The sequence below is a fragment of the Myotis brandtii genome, unplaced genomic scaffold (genome assembly GCF_000412655.1).
Source record: "Myotis brandtii unplaced genomic scaffold, ASM41265v1 scaffold566, whole genome shotgun sequence".
NCBI lineage: Eukaryota > Metazoa > Chordata > Mammalia > Chiroptera > Vespertilionidae > Myotis > Myotis brandtii.
In genome coordinates this window covers 317,756-328,411 of record NW_005370110.1, presented here as the reverse complement: position 1 = coordinate 328,411, position 10,656 = coordinate 317,756, and the positions used below count along the sequence as shown (strand labels likewise).

The 10,656-nt window shown below is 51.2% G+C and overlaps 1 protein-coding gene across 2 annotated transcripts; it reads right to left on the bottom strand.

The window, feature by feature from the left end:
• Nucleotides 1–1,187: 1,187 nt before the first annotated feature.
• LAX1 (lymphocyte transmembrane adaptor 1) lies at nucleotides 1,188–9,389 on the bottom strand. Of its 2 annotated transcripts, XM_005878602.2 has the most exons (6): nucleotides 9,247–9,389; nucleotides 8,865–9,043; nucleotides 5,595–5,704; nucleotides 5,121–5,231; nucleotides 4,217–4,302; nucleotides 1,188–2,381 (listed from the first exon to the last, which is right to left on the bottom strand). In XM_005878602.2, exons 2-6 carry the CDS (start codon nucleotides 8,951–8,953, stop codon nucleotides 1,584–1,586), a joined length of 1,194 nt encoding a protein of 397 aa, XP_005878664.1. In that variant the 5' UTR covers nucleotides 8,954–9,043; nucleotides 9,247–9,389; the 3' UTR covers nucleotides 1,188–1,583. The 2 variants fall into 2 exon arrangements, with proteins under 2 accessions (XP_005878664.1, XP_014405198.1); XM_014549712.1 differs by lacking the exon at nucleotides 5,595–5,704.
• Nucleotides 9,390–10,656: the final 1,267 nt, after the last annotated feature.

Here is a 10,656-nt window from a genome sequence, read left to right as displayed (position 1 = left end):
TCCACTAATCTATCTCCCATCCCTATAGTTTCACCTTTTCCATATGTTATATAAATGGATCCTACAATAAGTAGATGTTCAGGTCTAGCTTCTTTCACATAGAGAAATGCATTTAAGATTTGTCCCTGTTGTTGCATGAACCAATAGTTCATTCCTTTTTACTGTTGAGTATATAGTAGATAGTCATTGTATGAATATACCACAGTTTATCCATTCACTTGTCGCAGGACATCTGGGTTATTTCTAGTTTGGGGCAAATGTGAATAAAACTGCTGTAAACAGTCATGTATGTTTCTTTTTGTGTGTGTGAACACAAGTTTTATTATTTATTTAAAATATCTTTTATTGATTTTAGAGAGAGGAGGGGAGAGGGATGGAGAGATAGAAACATTGATTGGCTGCTTCCTGCATGCCCCCAACTGGGGATGGAGCCCATAACTGGGGCATGTTCCCTGTCTGAGAATCAAACTGTGACCTCCTGGTTCATGGTCTGATGCTCAACCTCTGAGCCACACTAGCCAGGCTGAACACAAGTTTTCAATTCACTTGGGTAAATGCCTAATAGTGGAATGGCTGGGTCATATAAGTAGTTTGTAAGAAATTGCCAAGTAGTTTTCCAAAGTGGATGTTATGCTTTGCAATCCCATCAGCAGTGAGTAAGAGTTCCTGTCCTCCCACATCTCCAGCATTGGTTGTCCATCCTCATTTTGAAGTGGAAACTGACCTGCACCCCCACTCTGACTTCTCCCTTCCTGTTGGCCCCTGCTCATTCTACAAAACAGTCTGCATTTTTGCTTTGCAGTCTGCTGGTACTAGCGAAGGTAATGACTTTGTTTTTTTAAAAATATATTTTTATTGATTTTGGAGAGAAAGATAGAAACATCAATGATGAGAGAGAATCATTGATCAACTGCCTCCTGCAGACTCTCAACTGATCGAGCCCACCACAACCTGGGCATGTGCCCTTGAGTGGAATCGAACCCGGGACCCTTCAGTCCTCAGGCTGACGATCGATCCATTGAGCCAAACCAACTAGGGCAGTGGTTGGCAAACTGCGGCTCGCGAGCCACATGCGGCTCTTTGGCCCCTTGAGTGTGGCTCTTCCACAAAATACCACGTGCTTTTTTGTACAGTGCGATTGAAACTTCATGGCCCATGCGCAGAAGTTGGTTTTCGGCCTGGGCGAGTCTATTTTGAAGAAGTACTGTTGATATTTGGCTCTGTTCACTAATGAGTTTGCCGACCACTGAGCTAGGGCATGAAGGTAATGATTTTAGACTACTTTATATTTCCAGTGTGCACTAAAGTACTCTCTAATTTTTTTTTAAAATCTCTTAATAGTCCTAAAAGGCAGTTTAGGAAACATCCTTAGGTTGGTATGAGAGATCACGGCCTGTTTGAGAAGAATTTCTTTCTGGCTTTCCCAAACCTCTGCTTTTGTAAACCCTCTTAGCTCCCTACTCATCTCAGCCTCTTTGTAGTCTAACCAGATAAATCCACTGAAAAAAGGATGGTCAAGGGTCTTCACTTGGCTGTGGCAGGAGAGACTGGTACCCGTGGCTTTCTAGCTGGGTGGGAAGCCCTCAATTCCACAGGAAGGGACATGCGTCTTCTTCCTGCTCAGCGTCACCGCCTCCTACCGTGGCAGCCAGCACAGTGTCATCATCCCCGGAGCCCTGGTTTGACACCTCTCCTCCACGTTTCATCTGACGGCTCTCACTCTGTTCGGATGGCTGATAGGCCCCATAATCCCCTGAAACCAGGAACCTCCCTGATGGCATGACCAGGGGGCCATGAGTCTCTGTACCCTCTGTCCTGCCCTCCACACGGCTTGTGTGTGAGGCTGTCACTCCTTCCGCCAGCTGCTGGCTTCCATTGGGACCTGCTGGTGGGACATTTTCATAATCTGGGCAGCACTGAAAGGACATCCAGGGCTGCTCCCCCTGGGTGGCCCCCAGGTCCAACTCTGCCGTGTTGACGTAGTCGTTTGAGGTCTGAGAAGAGCCTTCCTCATCGCTGAGTGGATCGTTGCCCTCAGTTCCTGGAGGCAAAAATCGGGCGTAGTCACTGGCATGGTCCCAGCCCTTGTCTCTTTCCTCGGTGGATTCCAGCTCCCGAGCACTTGGGCGGGCAAAGAGGTTCCCAGTGGGGTGGCTGGGAGAGGCCAGCAGCTCAGCAATCTCTGCTGCTGTGGAGACATTGACGTAGTCTCTGGAGTCCTCTGAAGAGACGCTCAGGTCGTCTCCAGCTGCTCTGACGTGGACGGAGGGCGCCGAGGGAGTGAGGTTCTCATACATCCAGGGCCCCGTGGCGTTGTCGTAGATGCCCACGGAGTGAGCCTGGGCTCTGTGCACCTGGAGGGCATGGCTGGCTTGGGAGGTCTGCGTGCAAGAAGAGAAAGCCAGGGACAGGGCAGAAGCAGAAACAGGGACGAAGCCTTTCCTCTTCCCCACCCAGTACTTCCATCGGATCGTTCCTCCACCCAGTTCTCCACCTCGGAGAAGAGTTCTGAATCAAATACAAGACTGCCCTGGCCGGTTTGGCTCAGTGAGTAGAGCGTCGGCCTGTGGTTCCTCTCTCTTCCTCTCTGAAATCAATAAAAATATATTAAAAATGAATAAATAAATTAAAAAAAATACAAGACTTTGGATGCTTGGTGGGCATGAGCAGAGTTTAGGGAAAGCAAAAATGTAATGTGACAATAAACAGTAACTGTATTTTGGCCACAAGGTGGGGGTTCAATGGAGGAAATACTATAAACAGGACAGAGCCTGCCAGCTCAGAGCACACTGAGGGGTAATATAGCCTAGTGGCTAAAGGGGGAGCAGGCCCAGACTGAGGGTACAGACCCTAGCCTCACCCCTCTGAATACTCTCCTTGCAACCTCAAAGGCTGGCCCCCACTTGAGCAAGTTACCTACTCTCTCCATGCCTCTCTTTCCTAAGTAATAAAACGGGGATGATTATAGTATCTATATTATAAGCTTTCTGTGAGGAGTACATGGGTTGCGGCAGGCGAAGTGTTTAGAATTGCTCCTGCCACACAGAAGACACGAGAATGCTTGCCATTATCACTGAAGGGGTTGAAGGGGCAGCTGGCACAGACCCAGCTGATTACGGCCATATAGGGATGCTGGTCTGATGTTTCCAGAATTTCTGAGTTTTCGAGAAAAGCTGGACATCTGGGCTTGAATGTGAGATCTTTTAGATTTTTAAATGTTGGCAACTGGCTTAAATGTTCTTCCAACACGACAGAGCCCAAGCTAACCACGCCTGTGGGCTGAAGTCAGTTCGGGATCGAAGCTCGGGATGCAGAATCCCCCCAGGACCCACCCACACCGTGGAACTAGCTTTGGCAATGGAGTTTCTCTTCCCTGCCCTGTGAGTGGAGTCCAGCATGGGCCTTGCAGGAGGGGGAGGTAGCACAAGCGGTGACATGGAGGTAGCCGCAGGGTAAAGGGAGGCTGGGTACCGACAGAAACACCATCAGCAGCGAGACGGCATTTACTCGAGATGACCTTAAAACCAACGAGACAGGCTCTTCAACAAGCAAACAGAACTTCTCTCTGGGAATGAGCATCCTGACCTTCGGAGCAGTCCCTCCCCTGTCCCTGCCTCTGCCCCACACCACGCAGGACCCCTCGCCCTGGGAGCTCCCGTCAGCCACAGCGTAAGCCACAAGGGGTTGCTGTTACTAATTATAACACACTCCTTGCAACCTCAAAGGCTAGCTCCCATTGGGTCAAACACTTTGGAAACGAGCTATAGTTCTCAATGATTTATGACTATTACTGCTGGTGGGGAATCATTGAAATAATGTGACAGGAGCTCCAGAAGTAATCCCCAAAGCAGGCTTTTAAGTCTGCTTTGAGCACCAACAGCAATGGGGACTATCTATGACCCTGCTGAGGCAATGGCTTCGAAGAGGAGGCTCGTTTGAATAAGCATGTTACCATGTCTTTGTTCAAACAACCCATTGCAGTTCTAACATCAGGCCCTGGAGGACTCATGCCCTTAAAACCCCAAGCTCTTGCTCATCTTTCTGAATTTTTCTCCTGGGGCAGCAGGAGGTCCTGAGGCGAATCTTCCTGATCTAATAGGGCTGCCAGGGTTTGTATGCAGGGACACAAGATCTGGGGCCTAGAGTTCTTTCTCCTCCGTCCTGGGGCCAGACACAGGCAATTTCTCCCAAGGGCCGGTCGTCCCACGTGACTTACCACGTGTGCGGAGGGAGGGCTGTCAGAGTTTCTGGAGAGGAGGCTCTCGATACTGAATACACGGAAACTCCTCAACTGGTGTCTCCCTGGGAAGGACAGAGGACAGAGCCGGATGGTGTAGCCCAGTGGTTCTCAACCTTCCTAAAGCCGCGACCCTTTAATACAGTTCCTCATGTTGTGGTGACCCCCAACCATAAAATTATTTTCGTTGCTACTTCATAACTGTAATTTTGCTACTGTTATGAATCGTAATGTAAATATCTGATCTGCAGGATGTATTTTCATTGTTACAAATTGAACATAATTAAAGCATAGTGATTAACCACAAAAACAATATGTAATTATTTATGTGTTTTCCAATGGTCTTAGACGACCCCTGTGAAATGGTCGTTCGACCCATAGGTAGAAAACCGCTGGTGTAGCCAGTCCTGGCTTCAGCCTGCACACGCCCCACATGGTGGGTGAAGCGGGCCTGTGTGGTGCCTGGCATGTGGGGGCTGGTGTTCTGTGGCGAGAGGGTCCGAGCTGTAAGGATGATGCGCCCTGAGGCCTGGGGCCCTCCTCAGCGTCTGGGGCACCAGAGAACACCAGCCCAGGGGTGGGGGGCTGGGAAGGGAGCGCCTGGTGTGAACCCTCCCTGCCTGGAATGCTGGTGGCCACAATCTCTGTTTTTCAGAATGTCTTCCCCATCCCCATACTCACCCATCTGTCCTCCGCTACCTTAACATCAGGAAGAACCAAAACCCCAACCCTAGAATGTGAGTCAAGGTCTGTTTAGGTCCAAAGACCTTACTCTTGCCACTGCTGGAAGCTTAGAGAAAGTTGCTTCCGGGTGGTGAGAGGTGCGTTCTGGGGGCAGAAGTTCTGTAGGTCTGGACTCCATGCATTAGAAGGAAACACCTACCTAGCACTCCTTGCCTCCGGGGCACGAGGTCATAAATATTTTTGGCTCGTTGTCTGGACGGAGGCAGAGTCAGCAAGGGCGCCGTGGTAACCCGCCGGTAAGGAACTCGCCCTGCAGGGCAAGGACACAGAAGGGGGACCCTGGGGATGAGATGGCCCCACCCTCCCCCTGCATCATACAAAATACCCGTCCAGACTGGACAAATGCCATTTGAGCTACAGGGACAGGGGACTCCGTTGACAGCAGGGAGAGAAAGCAGGGCCCAGGGGTAGGAGAGCAGTGACTTTCAAGACTGATCTCCAATCTCGCCAACCAGCACTAAGCCTTTTGGACCCTGAGGGAGGCAAGGACCAGCATGTCTGATAAGGACTCCTTGCGCAAATAGTTTACCCCCGGAGAATAAACCTGGCTTCAAATGCCCGGCTAGACGATTGGCCCTTATGTGTCTCAACTTTGGACACACGGGGGACTCACGCTTCTTCCGTGTAGTCCAGTTCCACAGGACGCAGAGCACCGCGATGACCAGGAGGATGGCAAGGAGTCCCGCCAACCCAGCGAAGATGCTGCTGCTCTGGTCCTGATCCCTGCAAGGAAACGGAGTGCCATGCCCCAGCCAGGCGGGGAGGCTGAGGAAGATGCTTCCCAAGGACTTGGGAGGGGGGCCCGGAGAAGGAAGGCCGAGCTGGGGTGGGCTGTGTGGTGGGAGCGGGTCATCTCTTTGTGGACACGGAAGGAACTGTCCCGTGTGAATGCTCATTGGATGCCAGGGGTTTGCCTGTGAAACTTATTTACTCTTTACAACAACCCTGCCTCTCTCTGTGACTAAGAAACCTGAGGTTTAGCCCGGCTGATGTGGCGCAGTGGTTGAGTGTTGACCTACGAACCAGGAAGTCGCAGTTCGATTCCTGGTCAGGGCATATGCCCAGGTTGTGAGCTCGATCCCCAGTGTGGGGAGTACAGGAGGCAGCTGATCGATGATTCTCTCTCATCAGTGATATTTCTTTCTTTTTTGTTAAAAAATATATTTTTAATGATTTCAGAGAGGAAGGAAGAGGGGGGGTGGTTCAGAAACGTAAATAACACATCAAAGATCACACAGATAGGAAGGATCAAAGATGGAATGCGAGTCAAGGTCTGTTTGGCCCCAAGATCACACTCTTTCCACTGCATCACATTGGCCTCCAAACTTGCAGAGGCAAGTTCCTCTGTCCTTGCTTCCCCTTGTTGCCACTCCCGGGCTTTCTGTCTTTCCAGGAGCAAAGGATTACCCAACTGACAGTTAGGGAGCGGCTCTGTGACAGGGTCCAGCTTGTGTGCACTTGAATAACCTTCACAGCCCCAACTTGTGGAGCTGGTCTCCAAGCAACACTCTGTTCCGTGGAATTTCACCCACACGAACGCACTGAGAGTGTTCCCTGCCGGTTGCAATTTCCCTGCAGGGATGGGGCGGGGCTGCTGCTCCTCATTGCCTGTTGTAACAGCAAGCAGCCAGTGAGGCTACAGAAGGAATTACTAGCTGACCCGGTACCCCCAACTATTAGAAACCAGGTCATCTGTCAGGGAAGGTTTTTGTCTTCCTGGGATCCAGGCTTGCGTAACCAACTTGATACTGGTCATGTCCACTAGGCTGCCCCACATACCTCAAACCAAATCTGTGAGAAACAGAACTCCCGTTCTCCCCCGTAAGCCTGCTCCTCCTCTGGTATTTCCCATCATCCAGTGGCTCCATCGGAAATCATCCTTGGCTGCTCTCTTTCTTTCATGTCCTACTCCTAGTCAACCAGCAGGTTCGGTTGCTCAACCCTGGGCATCAATCCCAAACGCAGTTACCTCTCACTCCTCCTCTGCCTCCACCCAGCCTGGGCCACGGTGTGCTCCACACGGACCTTTGCAATAACCTTCCTAATGGGGTTAGCATGATCCCCTAAACCAGTGGCTGGCAAACTGCGGCTCGAGAGCCACATGCGGCTCTTTGGCCCCTTGAGTGTGGCTTTTCCACAAAATACCACGTGCGGGCGCGCACGTACAGTGCAAAGTTGACTTAAAACTTCAAGTAAAGTTTATTAAGTTAATTTTAGGGAACGTTGTGGAGTGAAAGAAGATGTAGTGTCGAGGATTGAGAAAGGTATGTTGAGATGGTTTGGACATATAGAGAGGATGAACGAAAGGAGATAGACGAAACAAATATACAAGACGAGTGTGGATGGGAGAGTTGGAAGGGGTCGACCTCAGCGAACGTGCCTCAATCAGATGGAGGACGTTTTTAGCAAAGGCCAGCTTAGGAGTACCCTAATTAAGTTAATAACAATGTACCCACCTATATAGTTTAAGTTTAAAAAATTTGGCTCTCAAAAGAAATTTCAATCGTTGTACTGTTGATATTTGGCTGTTGACTAACGAGTTTGCCAACCACTGCCCTAAACAGTAAACCAGGTTGCGCCCTCTTCTGCTTGCAACCCTCCATGACTTCCCATCACACCTGGGATAACACCCGCAGTCCCACCCCCGGGAGGACTTCATGGCACTTATGTTCTGGCCTCTTCCTATCTCCAGGCCTCATTTCCTACCACTTCCTCTGACATTGACGGCCAGGACTCCTTGTGCTCCTTGCCCATGCAAAGCACCGTCCTGTCTCAGACCTCTGCTCTCTCTCCCACCTGCCCGCATGGCTCAGCCCCTCATTAATTCAGGTCTCTTCTGAGATGTCACCTCCTGAAACAGGTCTTCCCTGGCCACACCGTATAACCCGCAGTCCCCTTACTCTGCTCTGGTTTTTCTTCATAGGGTTTATGACGGACATTATTATATGTTCATTTGTTTATCTGTGTTTTTTTTTTTTATATTTGACTCTCCCACTTGACTATAAGCTCCAGGAGATCATGGACTTGTCTATTGTGTTCACCTGGTGCCTGGAACAGTAAGGGCCTGAGAAATATTTGTTCAATGAAGGAATAAGTGAATTAATAAACAAATGAATGAATACAGACTTCATTTTCTTCGGGGTGGGGTGGGGAATCCAGGGTTCTGATGTTATGAATTCATTCCCCATCAATGCCCCTCTCCATCTGCAAGTGACATGTTTGTCTTGGAAATAACTTTTATTTCCCCCAAACTACAGAGATTTAAAGTTCATTATCGTTGCATTGTACTGTTCTCACAGCACTGACATTTATACCTACCAGTGTTGCTAAAGTTTCAACTGCTGATGGACTTTTATTTTTGTTAGGAAGACATGGAACGTAAAGATTAAGCATACAATTGGTATCTGCCATTAGTTCGGTGAGATTTTATGTCCTAAAGCAGATGTTTATCATACCTGCGATTACATTTTTCCTTCATGGCAAGTTTTTAGGATCTAAAAACACATCTTTGGGAAAAGGGAGCCTTTTGTTTATTTTCATGGTGGGACCTAGTGCTTGTTTGAGGAGCTACTGGTGGGACTTGAGATGGGAAAGATTGAGGACAGCGGTCAGAGCCTCTGAGAGGTGAGAAACTCAACCGGGCCAGGCAGTTCGCGCTGAGAAAACCCTGCGTGATCACAGATATTCCTCTTCCCCCACGACTCCTTTTTCTCAACACCCCTCCCTTTCCTCTCAGAGCGAGCTTCTCTGAGCCTCAAGTTTGGTGGTTTCAGTGGACCTGAGCCTGGTTGTAAGGGGAGGCAGCTGCCGGGGTGGAGGCCCCCCAGGGTAGGCCAGGGCCCTCAGGATTTCAGGGAAGGGTGAGCCACCCTGAGCCACTCACCTGTCCAGCCTGCTGGGAGTTCCCTGCAGAGTGCTGGGCTCCGAAGTCCCCCCTCCGAGTTCTGAAAGGGTCGGGGTGATGGCATCCATGGTCCCAGGAGCCTCTCTGGCTTCGGCTTCTCCTAAGCCTTCTCTCAGTCAAAACCAGCTGCCGGCATATGTGCCACTTTTCCTGAGTGGCTGACTCCCAGGAGAAAAGGCAAAATTAGTTAGTATTTTACATACAATCGGGGGGGGGGGGGGGGGGGGGGGGGGGGGGGAGGAAGTCATTTGGTTTTTAAAGTTCCATCTTCCTCCTCCTCCCCCCATCTATGCCTAAAATGTCAGGCTGAGTTGACCCCAAATACAAAAAGACAGGTTTGGTTCTACCTGGATGTGCCTACCTTGCCCACTGCAGGAGGGCAGAGCTCATCTGGGCGTGGGGCTCCCTGAGGGGCAGCACAGTCTCTGCCCGCTGGTGGGAGTGTGAGGGGCACCGAGGTGGAAGCTGCCAGGAGGCCCAGAGAGGCTCTGCGAGAGGCGCATCTTCCCCAACCCCCAGAGCAGAGAGGAGAGAGCAAACACTTGGCCAGAATGGAAACAGAGAGTCAGAGACAGGAAGCGACACCACCAACCTGCTCACGAAGCATGGGCACCGGAAAAGTGCTCAGCTCTCAGGCGATGGCAGAGAACACCCGCACCCACCGCTGCTGGGTGGCAGGTGCTCCGTGGTCTGGGGGAGAGGGATGACAGAGGGGCCAGGTGGCCGGTGGGTGATCGCTCACCCTGGGTTTCTGAGGCCTGTCGTGTTTCCTCAGCCCCCAGGTTCATAGCAGTGTTTGCGGGTCTAGGAGAACTGGAGGGTGCTTTTTAGGCCCAAATGCGGATCGCTGGCACCTGATACTGAATCGTGGGCGGAGGGTGGAAAGGTTGTCGTCATAAACGCTACCAGATGATTTTGATGGAGCTGATCTGTGTTTCAGGATTTTGAGAGCCTTTGTTCTGGGTGTGACCAGCATGGAGCTTAGGCTGGGTTTGCAGGACCCCTGGAGTCCACTCTGTCCGCCCTCAGCGCCCCCACCCTGCTGGCTGTCTCGCTCACAGGGCTCTCTGGAGGATGGATCCAGCCCTTTGCACACCTGTCTCAGAAGTCAAATCGTTTAGCCCCAGTGTCCCAGCTTAGAGGATTGCTCCCCATTTGTTTCTCACTCTCTTACCCTCTTCCTCTGACGAATCTCCTGAAACCCTCTTTGCATCTTGGGAGAACCTGAAGACAAGGGGTCACTAAGGCTGTTATGAGGGTGTGAGGAAGAGCCTCTGACCTCACTCTCCACCAGGAAAGCGATTCAGATAAATGGCAGGGAAGGCAGCCAGCGCTGAGCACCATGTCTCTCTCCCACCTCTTCCTGAGCTGCCAGCCCCTGCCCTGGCCAAGCTCTCACAGCCGCCCTTCACCCACCAGTGAGGGCCCCCTGTGGCTCGCCCCTCCCCCTCCCCCAAGCTCTGCCACTCCACATCCTCACTGCCCCTCCCCACTTCCCTCCTCCTGCCCAGGCAGCCTTACCTGGCAGGAAGCAGAGATGGCTCAGAGGCAGCTGGTTCTAGAGCTGGAATCTGGGTCTCTGTCCATTTCTGCTTTGGGTCGGAACTTAGTAAGAAGGAGGACTCCTCATGGGAAAGAGGTCCATGGCTCTGCTCTGGTTGGTGGCCGGGACTATTGCAGGAGAGGCTCACTCCCTGGCCTGTCCTGAGCCACTGGCGCGAAGAGGGACTGTGAGTGAACCGGGAATTTGGAAGATGATACAGGGGAAGGG